General features: G+C 66.4%; 1 protein-coding gene across 4 annotated transcripts; it reads left to right on the top strand.

The window, feature by feature from the left end:
- Positions 1-925: 925 nt before the first annotated feature.
- Positions 926-20,780, top strand: ABCA2 (ATP binding cassette subfamily A member 2). Of its 4 annotated transcripts, none has more exons than XM_074362706.1 (48): positions 926-1,097; positions 4,809-4,902; positions 5,974-6,085; positions 6,169-6,332; positions 6,627-6,754; positions 6,914-7,024; positions 7,322-7,540; positions 7,875-8,242; positions 8,434-8,593; positions 9,445-9,573; positions 9,672-9,839; positions 9,909-10,005; positions 10,157-10,330; positions 10,399-10,501; positions 10,583-10,697; positions 11,001-11,191; positions 11,291-11,441; positions 11,514-11,718; positions 11,832-11,996; positions 12,087-12,267; positions 12,372-12,584; positions 12,674-12,870; positions 12,955-13,137; positions 13,302-13,486; positions 13,878-13,998; positions 14,272-14,508; positions 14,590-14,796; positions 15,038-15,140; positions 15,243-15,562; positions 15,633-15,846; positions 15,938-16,043; positions 16,141-16,252; positions 16,328-16,388; positions 16,469-16,643; positions 16,787-16,902; positions 16,982-17,129; positions 17,213-17,336; positions 17,472-17,604; positions 17,745-17,862; positions 17,939-18,117; positions 18,195-18,330; positions 18,407-18,541; positions 18,664-18,767; positions 18,851-18,943; positions 19,043-19,145; positions 19,222-19,359; positions 19,432-19,638; positions 20,025-20,780. In XM_074362706.1, the coding sequence occupies exons 1-48, from the start codon at positions 1,032-1,034 to the stop codon at positions 20,058-20,060; spliced, it is 7,305 nt and encodes a 2,434-aa protein (XP_074218807.1). In that variant the 5' UTR covers positions 926-1,031; the 3' UTR covers positions 20,061-20,780. The 4 variants fall into 4 exon arrangements, with proteins under 4 accessions (XP_074218807.1, XP_074218808.1, XP_074218806.1 ...); XM_074362707.1 differs by having other exon boundaries at positions 927-1,097; positions 15,783-15,846; positions 18,195-18,336; XM_074362705.1 differs by having other exon boundaries at positions 927-1,097; positions 18,195-18,336.
- The last annotated feature ends 349 nt before the right edge of the window (positions 20,781-21,129 follow it).

Genomic DNA, 21,129 nt, shown 5'->3' with positions numbered 1-21,129 from the left:
CCTTGTGCAGAGGCGAGAATCCTCCTCGTATATAGGAAGAAACTGAGCCACTCACATCGGGGGTGGCGTCCTCAGTCTCCCCAGCACCCGGCCTCTCTGGCCTGCAGGAGGCAGTTCCCTGGGTCCTTTCCCTTCCTCCCTGTGCTGGGAAGCTGGAGCACCCACCAAGGCCAGCCAGGCCATCCTGCCACTTGGTCACCAAGTGGCATATTCACAAGGAACACAGGAAACTCTTCCAGGGGTTCACTTGCAGCTCTTCTCCCCCCACCAAGGGGTGCTGGTCAGTTTACACCCAGCTGAGCAGGAAAGTTGACTCTTCAAGCCTTGAGAGCAGTGCCCGCCCAGCACAGGTGGAATCTCCATCCAAGGGGAGCACTCCCTCCTCAAGTGTGAGTGGCCGCCCCCATCCAGCCCTGAAGTGGCCCTGGGGACTGGGACCTTGCTCTTAGGTCCAGATGAAAATCCCTGCCATCAGTGCTTCTGCAAGGAGGGCAGGAGAGGTGGTGACCTGGAAGGGGCCAAGCTTCCCCTCAGGGAGCCCTGGGGACCAGTGACCAACTTGAGGCGCCTCTGCGGGAGGATTTCAAGGGGGTGGAGTGCTGCACTCAGGCCCGGTGTTCCTGGGAGATAAGCGCCCTGGAAAGGGGGTGGGTCGGAGGTCTCGGTTTAGATGTGGGCTCTTGGGCACGTCACGTCAACGCCTAGTGACATGGGGGCGGCCACAAAGCCTCCCGTGGCAGAGTAGAGCTCCAGGAACGGCCCGGGCGGGACTGGCGCGGGTCAGGCGTGGCTGGGGGAGGCGAGCACCGCGCGGCCCCTTTAAGCGGAGGCGGCGCGGGCCGGGAGCGGGCAGGGGGCGGGTGCGAGCGGCTGTCGCCGCGGCCGCCGGGGCGGAGCCAGCTCCGAGCCGGTCCTGGACGCCCGAGACCCCGCCCCGTGCAGGCGATGCCGAGTGGCGCGGCGGGCGGCGGGCGGCGGGGCGCGCAGGAGAGCGGGCCGCGGCGCGGAGGCTGCCGGAGCGCGGCCCCGCCATGGGCTTCCTGCACCAGCTGCAGCTGCTGCTCTGGAAGAATGTGACGCTGAAGCGCCGGAGCCCGGTGAGCGACCCGGCGCGCCGCAGGCCTGCGGGAGCGAGAGGCTGCGTGCACCGGGGCCGGCGGCGCGCTCCCCGCGCGCACGTGCGGCGAGCCCGGCCGGGCGCGCGCAGACCCCGGGCGGGCGGCGGCCCCCTCCCCGCCTGCCCCCTCCCCGCCTGCCCCCTCCCCCGTCCCTGCCAGCTCGCGGGCCTCCGGGGAGGGGGCTCGGCAGTGAGCAGCCCGCCGCTTGCGTCCGCTGACATTCGTGGTGCTCGGCTGAGTCACGGAGCGAGCGCCCTCCGCAACGCGCTCTCCCGGGCCAGCTGCGGGGGTGGGGGTGCGGGGTGGGCGGCTGCGGGACCCTGGGGTCGCCAGAGGCCCTGCTTCCCGGGGCAGAGGGCTGGCTGGGGGTCCATCTCAGAAGCTCTGTGGTCTCCGGACCCAGCCCTCCTGGCACCCCTGCAGGGACCATGTCCCTTTCCTCCCTGCACCACCCGTCTGTCCTTGGGCAGGCACCTCTCCTCCTCCTCCTCCTCCCCCCTCCCGCACACCCACTGGCCCTAGCTCATGCTCTCTCACCACCAGCAACGTCCTTGCTGTGCCCAGCCTCGGCCACCCTGAGTCCCTTCACTCTTTTGTCCTTTGGGGTGATCCTCCCTGAAGCTGATCCACTCTCTGGTCTCCCCTACTCAGTTCCTTTGGGAACAGGGGCCTGCTGTTTGGAGCTGTGACCACCAGGCTCCCCTGCTCTCTGCCCTGTGCCAGGGGCACCAGGGGCCTGAGGGTGCAGGGCACAGCAGCTAGCAGGGACAGACGCCCTGGTGACAGGCAGGGCTGGCATGGCGTGGATGTCATCAGGCTGGCCATCACTGCTCTGGCCCTGGGAAGGGCAGGGTCATCTCCTGCTGGCCCGCCCAACTGGCAGCAGCACACGCACCAGAGAGCCCTAGGCATCTCGGGTTCCTGAACCGGCCTGGGGATTTTCCAGGATAGGGCCCAGAGCAGGTTGGGGTCTGGAGATGGAGCCTGAAGAGGAGGCATCCTCTTGCCCATCTGAGGTTTAGGCAGCTCCTGTCCCACCCTGGGACCCCTTGGGCCAACCGGTTGCTGCCAGGTCCCTCCTTGAGAAGGGCTTCCAAGTGCATGATGGGAAACCCAAGGCTGCAGAGGGGCAGGTGGCCATCATCACCATGGCCTGGCAGGATTCCCCGAGGCACCTGGCCCTGGCAGGGAGCCAGGGCTGAGTACACTCCCTGCTCAGGGCACCTGAGGCTGGCTGGCGCCGGGTCCTGCTGATCCGGCCTGCAGCCCCAGGTAGCCTCTGGTAAAGCTTCGCCCACCTCAGGTTTTGGGTCAGCAGGGTGGGGCTCCTGGGAGGAAGGGGGATGGGGATGTGGGCATGCATTAGTATCAGTCCCAGAGTTCTTGGTAGGAAGGACCCCCAGGGGCTGGGAGCAGAGGCCAGAATGATGGCCCCAGCATCCACTGGGGACCCCAAGGATCTGGGGAGGGAACAATGGCTTGTGGGTACCTGGCAAGCCAGTAGGAGGTGCCCATTGACCTCCACCCAGGAGTAGCCCCTGCATGCTAAGCTGGACTTCCTCCAGAACCATCCTGTGCCTCTGCCCCGTGGCACTCTCAGAGATTGGCCATGCCATGTGCCTGTGTGGCCACAGCAAACCAGAAATTCTCCCTCCAGGGTGGCTGGGGTCTTGCTGGGCTCACGCAGTGGGACCAGGGCTGGCTAGATGTTGGGCACACTCCTGCCGGACCCCTCCTTTTCTGGGAGGGTCTTGGGCTTCAGAGTTGGAGCCTGGGCTCCGCTAGCAGAGGCTTTGCCCTGCCTGCTGTGTGCCTCACTGGGGAGGGGTGGGGTCGCCCAGGGAAGCTTGGTCTACAGGGTCGGAACCCAGGGGCTCTGTGCCTGCTTGCTCCCTCCTCCCAAGCTCTGCGCCTCGGTGTCTTCATCTGTGAGTTTAACCTGTGACCTCTTAGCTGGACATGGTCTCGCCTGGGGCCACAGGCTGCTCCTGGGGGAGGGACCAGATCACTGTCGGCAAGCAGGACGCAGCACCTTCATCCTCAGGCCTCACCTTTTCCCCCTGACACAGCAGGAGGGGGCCTGGAGTGCAACAACATGGGGCACTGGGCTGATCTCAAGGGACAGGGATTTGATCACCTTGCAGGGTGCTGGGTGGGGCGCTCAGGTGGGGCTGAACCCCCGCCGCCTGCCGTAACCAGATGCCCCTCTGGCCAGCTGCCCAGCCAGCCGCCTGCCCGCCAAGCAGGCCTCGCCTCCTCCTGGCAGCTCGTGCGCCGCTGTTGCTATAGCAATAAGGAGGCAGCCATGGCCTACTGCCGCAGTTACGTGGTGGAGGTGCCCGGTGGCAGGGCTGAGGTGGGTGAGGCCGGCACCACGGCGGCCGTGACCCCGGCCTCCCGCATCACTGCTCGCACACAGCCCCCCTCGCTCAGTGTGTGCGTGCGTGTGGCGTGTGCCTGTCCCAGGCCTGTGGGTGCCCATGAGGCCTTCTTGGCTAGCCCTGGGCTGGATCCTGGCTCAGGGCGGGGGTGGAGGCTGGCACAGGCTGGGCCGGGTGTGGGGCGCAGACACACAACGGGGTGTTCCAGACCACAGAGCACTATTGTCAAAGCACAGTAAACACAGCAGCTGCCCCACCCCAAGGGACCCGGGGCCAGAGGGAGCGCCTCTGGGTGGGGGCTCTGAAGTCTGTTTTGGGGTGGGGGTGAGGATGAAGGAACCCTGGTGCCTCCGAGAAGAGCCAGGTGGGGGCAGGGGTCAGGGTGTGCCCTTGGGTTGGGCAGGGGGCTCCCCGAAAGAGCAGCTGGCCTGAGCTCCTCCTCCTTCCTCTGCTCCCTCCCTGAGGTAGGAGAGGTGGGGGCAAGAATGGTGAAGTCCTTCCGTTTTCCAGGGAGACAGAGGGAAGGCTGGACCCCTGGGCCCCTGGCATTTCTGCCCTGCTCAGAGCAGGGCCCACCAGGGTGAAGGCTGGTGCCCAGGCTGGAGTGGCAAGAGCCGTCCTGAAAACCCTGAGCAGAGACCCCGGGCAGGCAACGGCCCCTGTGCCCACCAGAGCCACCAGGGGTGGGGAAGAGGGGCCAGGGCGGAAGGAGGTGCCTGTACCTCGGGACTTGGGGTTGTCAGACTGCTGCCCAGGTCTTCCCGGAGGCTCAGGGCCCTGGGCTAAAGCCACGCCCCCTCCACCACCAGACCTCATCTCTGTGAGCCCTTGCATGGGGTGTAATGTTGCTGTAGAGGTAGGGAGGAGGGCTGACCCTGCAGGGCGGGTGGTGTGAGAGCTGCAGGCCCGTCAGAGACTGCCTCCAAGATCTTGCCCAGGCAGCCCTGCAGGTGGGAGAGGAGACGGCGAGCTGGGCAGATGCACGGTCAGAGTGGACCACAAGCTGGCTGATTTGTCCCTGTTGGCCTTCAGTGTGGCCGGCAGAACCTGGGCTGGGAGGTGGGAGACCTGGTTCGCTTAAGTCAGACAACACTGACCCTCTCACTCTTTCACGGGGTCCAGGAAGGAAGGGGCTGTGATGTCTGTGGCCCTGGAGGGCCTGGGTTGACCTTCTCCTCCCTGAGGGAGCACGTAGGGGCTGGGCTGGGCCGGCCCTGCAGGGAGGGTGTCTGTCTGGTAGGGAGAGGAGTGTTTGAGTTTGTCCTGTCCAGCCCTGGGCAGGCGGCCTCACTCAGCCTTCCCTTTCCAGTGGGTCTTGGCTTTCGAGATTTTCATCCCTCTGGTCCTCTTCTTCATCCTGCTGGGGCTTCGGCAGAAGAAACCAACCATCTCTGTAAAGGAAGGTGAGGGTCCTTTGGTGGGGGAGGGGGACCAGGGACCAGGTTCCAGCGGGGTGGGCGGGGCAGGGCAGGCAGCCCTCACTGCATCACCCACGCGCGCATGTCCTGTGTGCACATGGCCGCATCGGTGGGAACCAGCTCCCACGGCTCCTCCCCGTTGAGTCCGCGTGCCTGTTCCCCCTCATGGTCCCTGGCCGTGCCTCCTGGCTGGACTGGAGGATGTGGTCCGCCGTGGTGGCCGAGAGTGACCGAGGCACCAGTTTCTCACTGCTCTCCTCTGTTCTGTTTTGCCCCTCCCCCGCACGGTCTCTTGTCCTCCTCCTCCTCCTCCTCCTCCTCCTCCTCCTCGGCCTGCATGCAGTCTGTAAGTGAGCGGCCGCCTCCTCCTTGCTGGCCCAGGCGGCAGCCACAGGACGGCCCTGCGGCGCCCCCTGTTGCGGCTTGAGCCCCCCTCCCACCCCATCGCTTGCATTAACAGCCTTTCCTGGCCAGCCGGTCTTGCAGAGGCCCCTGCCCGCTCTCAGGAGCAGCTGGCTCTTGGTGGGGGATGGGGTGGTGGCTGGTGAAGGATGGAGCCACCCAGACCACAGGGGCCCCCAGGTCCAGATCCCAGGTGTCTCCCTCTCTGTAGGGTTGCCTGGCAAGGGGGGCCCTGCTGCTCTCCCCTCAGATCCTTGTGGGCTCCTGCATTCCATCCACTAACCAGCTGGCCAGAGAGGTCAGAGGTCGCTGCCTGGTAGGGGCCCCAGTGCTCCCCTGGGCTCTGTGGGCAGTGCCACAGCCAGATTCTTTGGGGAAGTGTCAGGGCATTTTGGCCTTGGCTGGCTGAGGGAAGGGGGATGCTCTAGGAGTTGTGGGGTAGGGATGGCGAGATGCCCTTTGACCTCTGACCTGCTGAGGTCATTTGCACTAGAACTCTCAGCCCTCTGTTTCCTGTCTGCTGCCTGAAGCTGCTTTCCCTTCCTGACTTTCTCTAAATCTCTCTTCTTGGCCTCTGTCTCCCTTCCCTTTCTTGATTCCTTTCTCCCCCTGCCCTGGGCCCTCTCACCTGCCCTGTCCCCCACCGCCCTTCAGCCTTCTACACGGCAGCCCCCCTCACCTCCGCCGGCATCCTGCCCGTGATGCAGTCACTGTGCCCAGATGGCCAGCGGGATGAGTTTGGCTTCCTTCAGTATGCCAACTCCACGTGAGTGTCCCCTGGGGACCCCTGCTGCCCCTCCCCCCAGCCCAGGCCTGGTGACCTGCGGGTGACATCCGGTGGTGGTGCAGGGTCACACAGCTGCTGGAGCGCCTCAGCCGCGTGGTAGAGGAAGGCAACCTATTTGACCCGGCGAGGCCCAGCCTGGGCTCGGAGCTCGAGGCGCTGCGCCGGCACCTGGAGGCCCTCAGCTCGGGCCCGGACGCCTGGGAGAGCCGCTTGAGCAGACCTTCAGGTGCGCCTCAGGCAGGTGGGGCGGAGCCAGCGCTGGGGGGCTGTGCCCGAGCTCTGCCGTCAGCTGGGTTCGTGCCCTGCCTCGGTCACTTCCTGCCACGGGCCTGTGTCTGTGCCTCAGGCCCCGCCCTCTGACCCATTGCCCTGAGTTCCCAGGGCACAAGTGCTCCGGGTGTGGCCCAACCAGTGGCCCCAGGGGCTGAGCTGTGGTGTCCTGGGCACAGCTCTGAGTCTGTCTGGGGTGCTTCGGCCCCGGGCAGGGCTGGCCTTCAGCCCTGTCTTTCTGCCTGTCCAGTGTCCTCCTTCTCTCTGGACTCGGTGGCCAGGGACCCGAGGGAGCTCTGGCGCTTCCTGACGCAGAACCTGTCGCTGCCTAACAGCACAGCCCAGGCTTTCCTGGTTGCCCAGGTGGACCTGCCCGAGGTGAGACGGGGCGGGCATCAGCCACGAGCCTGTGTCTGCTCTTGCTGTGGCTGCCAGCCCTGGCCACGCTGCTCTGCCCTCCCCCGGTTGCAGGAGTGGGGGTGGGGGCATGTGGGGCTCTAGAGCCATCGGCCTGACCATGGCCCCCTCACACTCCAGGTCTATCGTCTGGTTTTTGGCCCTTCACCTGCCCTGGATGTGGGGTCAGGCCTCCCCAGGAATCAGAAGCCCTGGAGCCACAAGGGTAGCAACCCGCTATTCCAGATGGAGGTGAGGGGGACTTGCAGTGGGGTGGGAGACGTGCTGCGTGCTCCTGGGTGGGTGAAGAAAGGGATCCCCTTGGAGGTGAGGGAGGGTCCCTGGGAGTCTGTGGCTGGCATAGGGAGGGAGCAGGCAGGATGGTGATGTGTGTCCATTCTTACACCCTACCCCACAATGCACAACCTGGGTGGTTTCAGGCCTGGCACAGTGGGTGGGGAAGGGAAGGCCTGAGGTCACCTCAGGCCAGGCCCCTGGTTTTCTCTCCATCGGGGCTCCTTCTCAGCTGTCCCCTGCCCCTGCCCCCAGGAGCTGCTGTTGGCCCCCACCCTCCTGGAGCAGCTCACGTGCTCGCCTGGCTCCAGGGAGCTAGGCCGGATCCTCACTGTGCCCCAGGGTCAGCAGACAGCGCTGCAGGGCTACCGGGACACTGTCTGCAGTGGGCAGGCTGCAGCGCGTGCCCGGCGCTTTTCTGAGCTGGCTGCAGAGCTCCGGAACCAGCTGGATGTGCCCAAGATCGCCCAGCAGGTTAGGCCCTGCCTGCCAGCTGGCCCTCGGATCAGCTGCCTGGGCTGGAGGAGGTGCTGGGGCTCCTTGGCATCACAGGGGACTCCTGGGCCCAGGCTCTGCATGGGGGTGCCTTGTGCCCCTGCCCTGCTCCATGCCTTGGTCCCAGTCTGTGTCACCCAGCCCCCAGCTGGGGCTCCCCTCACCCGCAGGCTGTTCCCTTCCTCTCAGCCTGTGTCCCCTGCTGGTGTCCTCCATGTTCTGCCCCCGACCTCAGCACCCAGCTGCAGATCAGCCCCAGATCCTGGTCCCTTCCCTGAGCCTGCGTTTCCCCACTGGCCCCATTTCTCCTCAGCTGGACCTGGATGCCCCCAACGGCTCCGCCTCCCAGCAGCAGCCACCACCCCCACGGCGGCTGCAGGCGCTGCTGGAGGACCTGCTGGATGCCCAGAAAGTTCTGCAGGACGTGGACGTCCTCTCGGCCCTGGCCCTGCTGCTGCCTCAGGGCGCCTGCACCGGCCGGACTCCGGTGCCCCCAGGCGGCAGCCCTGGTGGGGCGGCCAATGGCACTGGGGCTGGGGCGGGCGTGGGCCCCAACACCACCGCGGAGGAGGGTACCCCGTCCGCTGCAGCCCCGGCCTCCGGGGACACTCTGCAGGGCCAGTGCTCTGCCTTCGTGCAGCTCTGGGCGGGCCTGCAGCCCATCCTGTGTGGCAACAACCGGTAGGTGGTTGGCAGGGGGGTGGGTGAGGAAGACAGGTAGGGGCCAGGCCTGACCCCGAGGCTTGGCGCGGATGCCCCCTCCCTGGTGCTGCTGCACGGCCTGCTCCGCGTCAATCACCCGCGCGCACTCGGAAGCCCCGCCCCCTGCCGACGCCCCGCCCCCACCCTGAGGTCTCATCTGCCCACCCCAGCACCATCGAGCCTGAGGCGCTGCGGAGGGGCAACATGAGCTCCCTGGGCTTCACGAGCAAGGAGCAGCGCAACCTGGGCCTCCTTGTGCACCTGATGACCAGCAACCCGAAGATCCTATACGCGCCAGCTGGCTCCGAAGCAGATCGTGTCATCCTCAAGGTGCACCAGTCTACTGCTGCCTTGAGTGCTCAGGCTGCACTTGTCCCCTGGGGCAGGAGCTGGAGGAGCTGGGCAGAGGGTTCTGCAGGCCAGGGACCCCCGAGCAGAGGTGGTGGGGGCGTCGGTAGAATTGGCATGGGAGGAGTGCAGCCCTGGCCCTCCAGCTCCAACTTGGCTCTGAGTGGGGGGGACCTGTGGGGGGGGGTTCAAGGTACAGGGGCACTTGGGGGCTGCCCTGGGGATGCACTGGACGGCTGGTGTGGGGCAGGGTCCTGATCTGGCTGGGCATGGTCAGGGTTGGGCAGCGCTGGTGAGGATGGAGGAGGGGCCACACGCGGAAACCATCTAGAGCAGCAACCAGTGGGCGACATTTGGGCGGGGTAGCCAAGTGGTTTGGGGCCTGCTGAGGGCGAGATGTCTGTGGCCACCCCAGGGTAGAGGTCCTATCTGGAACAAGCGGAAACTAGGGCTGGAAGCGGCCCAGGAAGGGGAGGGGCCGTGGAGGGGACCCTAGAATGAGCACAGGGAAGATGAGGGACAGGGGTTGCTGAAGGGACGCTTGGAGGCATCCCACGAAGGAGCAGGGAAGGCACAGCTGGTGAGGTGGGGGGAACCGGAGGCCATGCTGCCCGGAGAGCCAGGGCACAGGGAATTCTGGGGGAGGCGCTGAAGAGAGGCCTGGAGGGGGAGGGCTTGGAGCTTCCCCGTGGCAGCCTGGCCAGAGCAAGACTGGTTGTTGTTGGGGCCTGGCTGGTGGCTGGATCCGGCCATGGGGGCAGGCAAGGAGTGAGAACCCCCTCGATGGCTGGGGTCTTTCCATGAGCCCCTTGCTCTGTCCTCACCCTCTGCAGGCCAATGAGACCTTTGCCCTTGTTGGCAATGTGACTCACTACGCCCAGCTCTGGCTCAACATCTCGGCGGAGATCCGCAGCTACCTGGAGCAGGGCAGGCTGCAGCAGCACCTGCGCTGGCTGCAGCAGGTGCCGAGGGGGCTGGGCTGGCGGGGGTGGCAGGGAGCCCTCTCTGTCCTGGGGGTGGCTGGCCCAGGCCACCCGCTGAGCTGGCCTCCCATCCCCAGTATGTGACAGAGCTGCGGCTGCACCCCGAAGCTCTGAGCCTGTCACCAGAGGAGCTGCCGCCTGCCCTGCGCCAGGACAACTTCTCGCTGCCCAACGGCTCGGTCCTCCTGCAGCAGCTGGACACCATCGACAATGCGGCCTGCGGCTGGATCCAGTTCATGTCCAAGGTGGGTGGGCGAGCCCGGAGGGGCTTCTCAGGTTCCCAGGGTCAGCTCTAATGACCCCCCCTCCCCCAGGTGAGCGTGGACATCTTCAAGGGTTTTCCTGACGAGGAGAGCATTGTCAACTACACCCTGAACCAGGCCTACCAGGACAACGTCACCGTGTTTGCCAGTGAGCCGGGGCCCCTGGGCAGCTCCCCGAGCCCTGCTCCTTCGCCTCTCCCCTCCCCCAGTCCCTGCATGACCCGCACCCCTTTACCGGCCACTCCTCGATCCCGCCCCCTCACCCCGCCCCTTCCCCGGCCCCGCCCCTCCTGTGCCAGGCGTGATCTTCCAGACCCGCAAGGACGGCTCCCTGCCGCCCCACGTGCACTACAAGATCCGCCAGAATTCCAGCTTCACCGAGAAAACCAACGAGATCCGCCGGGCCTACTGGCGGCCGGGGCCCAACACCGGCGGCCGCTTCTACTTCCTGTACGGCTTCGTCTGGATCCAGGGTGAGGGCCGGCCCTGGGGCCGCGGGGGGCGGGGCGTGGCCGCCGCTGACCGCTGCCCCCCATCGCAGATATGATGGAGCGCGCCATCATCGACACCTTCGTGGGCCACGACGTGGTGGAGCCGGGCAACTATGTGCAGATGTTCCCGTATCCCTGCTACACGCGGGACGAGTGAGTGGGGGCGGCCGAGGGCAGGGCGCCATAGGCAGGCAGCGAGCCCCACCCTCACGCCCCTCCCCTCCCTCTCCCCAGCTTTCTGTTCGTCATCGAGCACATGATGCCGCTCTGCATGGTGATTTCCTGGGTCTACTCTGTAGCCATGACCATCCAGCACATTGTGGCAGAGAAGGAGCACCGGCTGAAGGAGGTGGGGGGTTGGAGCAGAGGAGGGGGGGTGGAGGGGGGAGATGGAGGAGGGGGAAAGGAGAGAGATGGGGAGATGGAAGGGGGAAGGGATGGAGGAAGGAGCGAGAGATGGAGGAGTAGAGGAGGGGGAAGGATGGAGGTGGGGGAAAGGGGGGATAGAGTTACAAATGTTAGAGGTGGGGGAGGAATGGAGGTGGGGGGCAACTTCCCTCCCTGGCCCTGGGCTGGTGGGGCTGGGCAGGGCGTTCCTTCCTGGGGACGCTGTCTCAAGGCCCCATGCCCGCTGCCTGCCCACTGCCCACAGGTGATGAAGACCATGGGCCTGAACAACGCGGTGCACTGGGTGGCCTGGTTCATCACGGGCTTTGTGCAGCTCTCCATCTCGGTGACGGCGCTCACTGCCATCCTCAAGTATGGCCAGGTCCTCATGCACAGCCATGTGCTCATCATCTGGCTCTTCCTGGCCGTCTACGCTGTGGCCACCATCATGTTCTGGTGAGTGCTGTATGGCTGGCAGCAGGCTGGAGTATGGGCTTCACGCATGGGGCCGAGATTCAGGTGTGGCTGATGGCCCGTGGCCCTGCCTGCCCCCAGCTTCCTGGTGTCCGTGCTGTACTCCAAGGCCAAGCTGGCCTCGGCCTGCGGCGGCATCATCTACTTCCTGAGCTATGTGCCCTACATGTACGTGGCAATCCGCGAGGAGGTGGCCCACGATAAGATCACCGCCTTCGAGAAGTGCATCGCGGTGAGGGTCATGGTGGTGGGGGTTGAGGTGGAGTCCAGCCTCCTCTCCCCCCTGACACTGCTGTCTCCTCAGTCCTTGATGTCCACGACGGCCTTTGGCCTGGGCTCCAAGTACTTCGCCCTGTACGAGGTGGCAGGCGTGGGCATTCAGTGGCACACGTTCAGCCAGTCACCTGTGGAAGGGGACGACTTCAACCTGCTCCTGGCTGTCACCATGCTGATGGTTGACGCAGCTGTCTATGGTGTGCTCACATGGTACATTGAGGCGGTGCACCCAGGTACCGAGTCCTTGGAGGGAGAGGGGGAGGAGGCTGTCTCTAGGGGGAGGGGCGCGTGGCCTCAGGTAGACAGCGACCCGGGCGCTGGGTCAGCCTCCCCTTCGACCCCGCAGGCATGTACGGGCTGCCGCGGCCCTGGTACTTCCCGCTGCAAAAGTCCTACTGGCTGGGCAGCGGGCGGGCGGAGGCATGGGAGTGGAGCTGGCCGTGGGCTCGCGCCCCCCGCCTCAGCGTCATGGAAGAGGACCAGGCCTGCGCCATGGAGAGCCGGCGCTTGGGTGAGGCAGGCGCCAGGGTGGTGGCTGGGGCAGTTGCTGCGTCTCAGGGGCCTGGGGTGGCCCCGGCGCTGACCCTCGGCCCTGGTGCAGAGGAGACTCGGGGCATGGAAGAGGAGCCCACCCACCTGCCGCTGGTGGTCTGCGTGGACAAGCTCACCAAGGTCTACAAGAATGACAAGAAGCTGGCCTTGAACAAGCTGAGCCTGAACCTCTACGAGAACCAGGTGGTGTCCTTCCTGGGCCACAACGGGGCCGGCAAGACCACCACCATGTGAGTGTCGGGGTGCGGGGACCCACCCCGAGTTCCTGACTGCACGGGCGGTCGGGAGGGCTCCCTGCAGGAGGTGGGGGCCCTGACCCTGCCGACCCGCCCAGGTCCATCCTCACTGGCCTGTTCCCGCCGACGTCGGGCTCAGCCACCATCTACGGGCATGACATCCGCACGGAGATGGACGAGATCCGGAAGAACCTGGGCATGTGCCCTCAGCACAACGTGCTCTTCGACCGCCTCACGGTGGAGGAGCACCTCTGGTTCTACTCCAGGCTCAAGAGCATGGCCCAGGAGGAGATCCGCAAGGAGATGGACAAGTGGGTGGGGCTCGGGCGGGACCAGAGGCTGCAGCCGAGGCCCCGGCTCCCCACAGGCCCGGTCCTAGGCCCTGCTGTACCCCCCTCAGGATGATCGAAGACCTGGAGCTCTCCAACAAGAGGCACTCGCTGGTGCAGACACTGTCCGGTGGCATGAAGCGCAAGCTGTCTGTGGCCATCGCCTTCGTGGGCGGCTCCCGTGCCATCATCCTGGATGAGCCCACAGCCGGCGTGGATCCCTATGCGCGCCGCGCCATCTGGGACCTCATCCTGAAGTATAAGCCAGGTGAGCAGGCCGCTAGGTGGGTGTGTGCGGCCCCTGCCCGGCCCCGCCCAGCTGCCCCCTGACCCCCGCCTCGGCCTGCCGCAGGGCGCACCATCCTCCTGTCCACCCACCACATGGACGAGGCCGACTTGCTTGGGGACCGCATCGCCATCATCTCCCACGGGAAGCTCAAGTGCTGCGGCTCCCCACTCTTTCTCAAGGGTGCCTACGGGGACGGCTACCGCCTCACGCTGGTCAAGCAGCCTGCCGAACCCGGGGACCCCCAAGGTCTGTGCTGAGGCGGCCTGCCCCCAGATCCCTTCCTCACACCCATGAGGTTGAGGGCCTGAGCTCTCACCGTGGCCCCGTGAGGCCCAGGATGCTGGCTGGGCCTGGCTCCCCCTCTCCCCCCGCCCCTGAGTGAAGCCCTCCCTGCTCCTCTTCCCTCCTAGAGCCGGGTCTGACAGCCAGCCCCCCAGGTCGGGCCCAGCTGAGCAGCTGCTCCGAGCCTCAGGTTTCCCAATTCATCCGCAAACACGTGGCCTCCTGCCTGCTGGTCTCGGACACGAGCACTGAGCTCTCCTACATCCTGCCCAGCGAGGCGGCCAAGAAGGGGGCCTTTGAGCGCCTCTTTCAGGTGTGAGGGTGGGGCTGAGCTGGTGGAGGAGGTGGGACCAGAGGAGGGGGTGGGGCTCCGGGGAGGGCCAGTGCAGGAGGTGGAGGCGGCAGGGGAGGCGGGGTTGGTTAGGGGGCGGGGTCCGTGGAGGGATGTGGGGTTTGAGGGGAGGTGGGGCTGGTGGAGGAGACAGGGCTGGGGTAGGCTTCGGGGGCCGGGCTCATGGCAGAGGCAGGGCTGCAGAGGAGGTGTGTTCAGCAGAAGAGGTGGGGTTGGAGGAAGGCGGGGCTGGGCAGTGCTCAGGGGCGGGGCCAGGGAGGCGGGCCCGTGGGGTGGGGCGGGGCTGCAGAGGAGGCAGGCACCACCCGCCCTGCGGCCCACGCTGGGGTGGGCCTCACCCAGCTCTCTCTAGCACCTAGAGCGCAGTCTGGATGAACTGCACCTGAGCAGTTTTGGGCTGATGGACTCGACACTGGAGGAGGTGTTCCTTAAGGTGTCAGAGGAGGACCAGTCTCTGGAGAACAGTGAGGCAGGTGAGGTCCCGGAGCTGCGGATCAGCCCTGCCCTTCTCAACCTTCCCCACTCCCCCAGGCCTGAACTTGGGTCTGGGGCTGCTCACTCTTCCCCTATCTCTGGGCACCAAGGGTCTTAGGTGGCAACAAGGAGCCAGGACCTCCCAGGGTCAGTCTGGGGCTAGGGTCCTGGGTGGGTGGGCGAGTGTGGGGGCTGGGGTCCCAGGCAGGCCTGCTGGGGGCCGGCAGCCCTGAGCCCCTCTCCTGCCTTCCCTGGCCCCTCTGCCATTGCAGATGTGAAAGAGTCCAGGAAAGATGTGCTGCCTGGGGCTGAGGACTCGATGTCCGGGGAGGCTCACGCCAGCAACCTGGCCCAGAGCGCAGAGCTGGCCCAGTCACAGGCATCGCTGCAGTCCGCGTCCTCGGTGGGCTCTGCCCGCGGTGACGAGGGAGCCGGCTACACCGATGTGTACGGCGACTACCGTCCCCTCTTCGACAACTTGCAGGACCCTGACAATGTCAGCTTGCAAGGTGGGGGGCAGCTGGGTGGGGCCGGGAGTGTCCTGGAGGGTGGTGTGGGGTCACCTGCTCAGCCCCTACCTCCCTGTGCAGAGGCCGAAGCGGAGGCCCTCACACGGGTCGGCCAGGGCAGCCGCAAGCTGGAGGGCTGGTGGCTGAAGGTGCGCCAGTTCCACGGGCTCTTGGTGAAGCGCTTCCACTGCGCCCGACGCAACTCCAAGGCGCTGTCCTCTCAGATCCTGCTCCCCGCCTTCTTTGTCTGCGTGGCTATGACTGTGGCTCTCTCTGTCCCAGAGATCGGTACGGCTGCCTGGCCTGGCTTCGGGGCGTGGCTCCGTCCTGCTCCTGAGCCACCTGGGGGGCCCACACTTGCTCCGGGCCTGGGCACTGCACCTGAGCCTGGCAGGCACACCCCGGGCTTCATGCCTTCCTTGGGTCCAGACCCCAGGCTTGGGCCCTCTGGGTACGGGAGAGAGGGAACCCAGGCCTGGGGGTTGCTGGCAGGCACAACCTGCTCAGGCTTGCCCGTGCACCCTGCCAGGTGACCTGCCCCCACTGGTGCTGTCGCCCTCCCAGTACCACAACTACACCCAGCCCCGCGGCAACTTCATCCCCTATGCCAACGAGGAGCGCCAGGAGGACCGGTGAGGCCGCCAGACAGACAGCCATTGGGGATGGGGGCCAGTGTGAGAGCTGGGAGTGGTGGGCACCGTCCCCCAACCTAGACTCATTCTGGGGTTTCCCAGGTTGCGGCTGTCCCCTGATGCCAGCCCACAGCAGCTGGTGAGCACGTTCCGGCTGCCGTCGGGTGTGGGCGCCACCTGTGTGCTGAAGTCTCCAGCCAACGGCTCCCTGGGGCCCACACTGAACCTGAGCAGTGGCGAGTCGCGCCTGCTGGCCGCACGGTTCTTCGACAGCATGTGCCTGGAGTCCTTCACGCAGGGGCTGCCGCTGTCCAACTTCGTGCCACCCCCACCCTCGCCCGCACCTTCTGACTCCCCTGTGTCCTTGGACGAGGACCTGCTGCAGGCTTGGAACGCCTCCCTGCCACCCACCTCCGGGCCAGGTACTGGATCGTGGGGTTGCACGGGGCCTGGGGCAGTGTGGGCTGGGCTGACTGCCTGCTGTGCCCGCAGAGAACTGGACGTCCGCACCCTCCCTGCCACACCTGGTGCGGGAGCCTGTCCGCTGCACCTGCTCTGGGCAGGGCACTGGCTTCTCCTGCCCTGGTGGTGTGGGCGGACGCCCACCCCAGATGCGAGTGGTCACGGGCGACATCCTCACAGACATCACCGGCCACAACGTCTCTGAGTACCTACTCTTTACTTCTGACCGCTTCCGGCTGCACCGGTGAGCCAGGTGGGAGGGGCGCACTGGCCATGGACAAGGAGCAGACAGCCTGCACCCGCCTGACCTCACCACTCCTTGACTTGCTGCCCAGGTATGGGGCCATCACCTTTGGCAATGTCCAGAAGTCCATCCCAGTCTCGTTTGGCGCCCGGGCCCCAGCCATGGTGCGGAAGATCGCGGTGCGCCGAGCAGCCCAGGTGAGCACCACTCGGTCCCGGGCCCTGCAGCGTCCGGCCCTCGCCCACGGTGTGCAGGGACCCACCGGGCTTTGGGGTCTCTCTGTGCCCCCGTCAGGTTTTCTACAACAACAAGGGTTACCACAGCATGCCCACCTACCTCAACAGCCTCAACAACGCCATTCTGCGTGCCAATCTACCCAAGAGCAAGGGCAACCCTGCGGCCTATGGTGAGCTGGGGCGGCCGGGGTGGGCTGGGCTGCGCGCAGAGCAGGCCCCTGAGGCTGCTCTCTGCTGTGCTGCAGGCATCACCGTCACCAACCACCCCATGAACAAGACGAGTGCCAGCCTCTCTCTGGATTACCTGTACGTGCAGGGGGTGGGAGGGGGCGGGGCACCACTGCGGGACTGCGTGCGGGCAGGGCTGAGGGCCACCTTGCCCCCAGGCTGCAGGGCACAGATGTAGTCATCGCCATCTTCATCATCGTGGCCATGTCCTTCGTGCCGGCCAGCTTCGTGGTCTTTCTGGTGGCCGAGAAGTCCACCAAGGCCAAGCACCTGCAGTTCGTCAGCGGCTGCAATCCTGTCGTCTACTGGCTGGCCAACTACGTGTGGGACATGGTGTGCCCCTGGAGCCCTGGCCGTCCCATCCCCTGTCCCCTGCCGGGCCCCCCAGTCCTGCCCCCGGGCCCCTCACCCCTGCCTGCCCCCAAGCTTCTCCCCCACACCCCCCAGCCCCTCACCTGCCGCCCCTGCTCCGGTAGCTCAACTACCTGGTCCCGGCCACCTGCTGCGTCATCATCCTGTTCGTGTTTGACTTGCCGGCCTACACGTCGCCCACCAACTTCCCTGCTGTGCTGTCCCTCTTCCTGCTCTACGGGTAAGGGGGAGCGGGCGAGGGGGATGGGCTTGGGGCAGGCTAGGGCCACCAGTGACCACCGCCCGCCCGCTGCCCACAGCTGGTCCATCACCCCCATCATGTACCCGGCCTCCTTCTGGTTCGAGGTGCCCAGCTCAGCCTACGTGTTTCTCATTGTCATCAACCTCTTCATCGGCATCACGGCCACTGTGGCCACCTTCCTGCTGCAGCTCTTTGAGCACGACAAGGTGGGCCAGGTGGGGGGCGGCCAGGCGGTGGGCAGCGGGACGGTGGGGCTGAGGCTGTGCCATGACCCCCCGGGACCCTCCAGGACCTGAAGGTTGTCAACAGTTACCTGAAAAGCTGCTTCCTCATCTTCCCCAACTACAACCTGGGCCACGGGCTCATGGAGATGGCCTACAACGAGTACATCAACGAGTACTACGCCAAGATCGGTGAGGCCGGGCGGGTGGAGGGGGGAGAGCCAGCGCCCCTGGACAGGGGGCCGAGGGAGACCAGGGAGCTCCAGGCATGGGCCGAGGAGGGGCTCCCGAGGCCCCGGGCACGGCCCTCAGCCAGCTGCCCCACAGGCCAGTTCGACAAGATGAAGTCCCCGTTCGAGTGGGACATTGTCACCAGGGGGTTGGTGGCCATGACAGTCGAGGGCTTCGTGGGCTTCCTCCTCACCATCGTGTGTCAGTATAACTTTCTGCGGCAGCCACAGTGAGTGGGGGTGTCCTGGACGGACGGTGCAGGGCGGGGGGCCTGGCACTGCCCACCTTCCTACCGTGGCCACGGTGAGTGGGGGAGCACGGGACAATGCGGGGTGATCCAGCCGGGCACTGCCCACCCTGTCCCCCCAGGCGCATGCCAGTGTCGACGAAGCCCGTGGAGGATGACGTGGACGTGGCCAGCGAGCGGCAGCGTGTGCTGCGGGGGGATGCTGACAACGACATGGTCAAAATTGAGAACCTGACCAAGGTGGGGCCCGGCCCTGGTGGGGCGGGGCCCAGGTGGACACGCCCCGCTGAGCCAGCTGCCCCCTCACCTCTGCCAGGTGTACAAGTCGCGGAAGATCGGCCGCATCCTGGCAGTGGACCGCCTGTGTCTAGGTGTGCGTCCTGGCGAGTGCTTTGGCCTCCTGGGCGTCAATGGCGCGGGCAAGACCAGCACCTTCAAGATGTTGACGGGTGACGAGAGCACAACAGGGGGCGAGGCCTTCGTCAACGGGCACAGGTGCAGGCGGGCGGGGGCTCGGGGGCCGGGCGACCGCGGAGACCGCGGCGACGGGGCTGACGGCTCTGTGTCCCCAGCGTGCTCAAGGAGCTGCTCCAGGTGCAGCAGAGCCTCGGGTACTGCCCACAGTTTGACGCCCTGTTTGACGAGCTCACGGCCCGGGAGCACCTGCAGCTGTACACGCGGCTCCGGGGTGTCCCCTGGAAGGACGAGGCCCGGGTGAGGGCTGCCCCTCGGGGGAGGGGGCTGCTGTAGAGGGTGGGCCCCTGACATCCGCTCTCGCTCCCAGGTGGTGACGTGGGCCCTGGAGAAGCTGGAGCTGACCAAGTATGCTGACAAGCCTGCCGGCACCTACAGCGGAGGCAACAAGCGCAAACTGTCCACAGCCATTGCCCTCATCGGGTACCCCGCCTTCATCTTCCTGGTGAGCTGGGGTGGGATGGGGGTCCGCTACCCCACCTTCATCTTCCCGGTGAGCCTGGAAGCAGAGGGTGGGGCCAGCTGGGGTGAATGGGGTACAGCAGCTGAGCCTGGCACCACCCCCAGGATGAGCCCACCACAGGCATGGACCCCAAGGCCCGGCGCTTCCTCTGGAACCTCATTTTGGACCTCATCAAGACGGGGCGCTCGGTGGTGCTGACGTCTCACAGGTGCACACTCCCCCGGCCTTCTCCTCCCCAACGCCCCCAGTGCCCCCCTCTGTCTGTGCCAGCCAGCGTGTCTCTGCCCGCAGCATGGAGGAGTGCGAGGCTCTGTGCACACGGCTGGCCATCATGGTGAATGGGCGCCTGCGCTGTCTGGGCAGCATCCAGCACCTGAAGAACCGGTGAGCAGTGGTGCTGCGCGGGGGTGGGCTGTGGGGGCTGCGGCGGGGGGAGGCCGGACTCCCTGCGGCTGGTGCTTGGGCCATGGGCCTGTCCCGCAGGTTTGGGGACGGCTACATGATCACAGTGAGGACCAAGAGTAGCCAGAACGTGAAGGACGTGGTGCGGTTCTTCAACAGGAACTTCCCTGAGGCTGTGCTCAAGGTGGGGGGGCCCCTGGGGCTGGGGCGCGGTGGGGGGCGCCACTGCCCGAGCGGCCTCTGACCCCTGTGCCCCACAGGAGCGGCACCACACGAAGGTGCAGTACCAGCTCAAGTCGGAGCACATCTCGCTGGCACAAGTGTTCAGCAAGATGGAGCAGGTGGCGGGCGTGCTGGGCATCCAGGACTACTCGGTCAGCCAGACCACCCTGGACAACGTGAGTGCCGGGGGCGGGGCTCCGGGGCTCCGCTGGGCCGGCCCCGCCCACCCACCTGCCCACGCCCACCAGGTGTTCGTGAACTTTGCCAAGAAGCAGAGCGACAACCTAGAGCAGCAGGAGACAGAGCCGCCCTCAGCCCTGCAGTCCCCCCTGGGCCGCCTACTCAGCCTGCTCCGGCCCCGACCCACCCCCACCGAGCTGCGGGCACTCGTGGCTGATGAGCCCGAGGACCTGGACACGGAGGACGAGGGCCTCATTAGCTTCGAGGAGGAGCGGGTGAGCGGGGTCTGGCGGGTCAGGCAGCTGGGCAGGCCTCAGGGCTCAGGCTCTGGATGTTGGAGGGGCTGGAGGGGAGTGGCCCTGGGGCCCCTGCTGTCCCGAGCTCCAGGGGACAGAGGGACCCACCTGATGTTCAGGACCAGAATGGACATGGGAGGCGTGGGCACAGGCAGAGGGGACAGCCCCACCCCAGACACCACAACACTGAGCAGAGGTGTAGGGAGCAGAGCCTGAGGACAGCAGCCACCAGACTAGCAGAGGGGCCACGTGGGGTGCCCACCACTGAGAAAGCTCAGGTCTGGAGTGGGGTGAGCCAGCGGCAGGCCCAGTTCTGGGGGGAGGGTGTCAGACGTCCCAAGCCAGGCCTGTCTGCTGTCCACCAGGCCCAGCTCTCCTTCAACACAGACACGCTCTGCTGACCACAGGAGCTGGATGGATGACGGACCTTGGGAACAGAAGTCAGGCGGTGGCCGAGGTCCCACCCTATGCCCCCAGTGCCCACCTGCCAGGCCCTGGAGCAGGAGGTCCAGGACCAAGGGCCTCAGGCTCCGCCTGCTCTTGGCCGCTGTGCCGCCCTCCCCGCATTGTGCCAAAGGCTGGCCCGGCCCTGGGCTGTGCTCTCCCTCACCCTGCTCTGCCTTAATGCCTGGGGGTCTGGCCGGCCCCTGGCCTCCACCCCTGCCCAGCTCTGTCCACCACCCCAGGGGCCACTGGGGTGACCCAGGCTGCCAGGTTCTGCCCAACCTGCCCCCGGCCGGCCTGGCTCCTGAACCGGCTCTTCTCTTACAGCCAAATTTGGGTGGCGGCAGCTGCTGGCCTGGGGCTGAGGGTGGGTGTGGGTGAGGTCCCACCCAAAGCGCCTATTTATTTTGTTAGGAAGAGGCTCCCTCACCCTGCTTTTCTGCAGGAAGGCCACCATCGAGGTCCGGGGAGGAGGCTGCCATCGGGTGGCGGCCTGGGTGGCAGGAACGGAGAAGCCAGCCCCACCGGCCAGGCCAGGGGTCGGACCCCCTCCCTCCCCCTCCAGCTGCCATCGCTCTTCCGCCCAGCTTGGCCCCCTGCCTGCCCACCCAGGAGCCGGACCTGTGCGTAGGGCATAGGTGTTTGTTTTAAATAAATAAACATGAAAGCCCACGCGAGCCTGCGTGTGTGGGGCTTGGTGTGGGACGAAGACGGGCGTGCTCGATGCCACGGCTACAGCCCCTGCCGCACAGGCGCCAGGTCAGCCCAGAGAAAGGGTGGGCTCCCCCCCCGCCTCTCTTCAGAACAGAGTCGGGGAGATGCCGCTGGGGAGGACCTGCAGGCAGGGGTTCAGGACAGAAGAGTCCCACGCAGGGACAAGGATGAGGCCAGCAGCCCCTGGGACCTTGGGCCACGGCTGCCCCGCAGGGACAGTGGAGGGAGGGGTCAGGCCACCCTCGGGGGCCTGCTTCAGGGCTGCTGTGTGGACGTGGTGGGGATGGCAGGGAGAGCTAGAGACAGCCTGAG

Source organism: Camelus bactrianus, chromosome 4 (genome assembly GCF_048773025.1).
Source record: "Camelus bactrianus isolate YW-2024 breed Bactrian camel chromosome 4, ASM4877302v1, whole genome shotgun sequence".
Lineage (NCBI taxonomy): Eukaryota > Metazoa > Chordata > Mammalia > Artiodactyla > Camelidae > Camelus > Camelus bactrianus.
Note: the sequence above shows the minus strand (reverse complement) of the source record. Positions and strands in the feature narration are given on the sequence as shown.

What these genes read in the sequence shown, in the direction of transcription:
- ABCA2 (XM_074362705.1), top strand. Translation starts at nt 1,032, where the DNA reads ATGGGCTTCCTGCACCAGCTGCAGCTGCTGCTCTGGAAGAATGTGACG. An exon ending in CATGGAGAGCCGGCGCTTGG is followed by an intron (nt 11,997 to 12,086) that starts GTGAGGCAGGCG and finishes GCCCTGGTGCAG; the next exon opens with AGGAGACTCGGGGCATGGAA. An exon ending in AGCCTCTCTCTGGATTACCT is followed by an intron (nt 16,389 to 16,468) that starts GTACGTGCAGGG and finishes CCTTGCCCCCAG; the next exon opens with GCTGCAGGGCACAGATGTAG.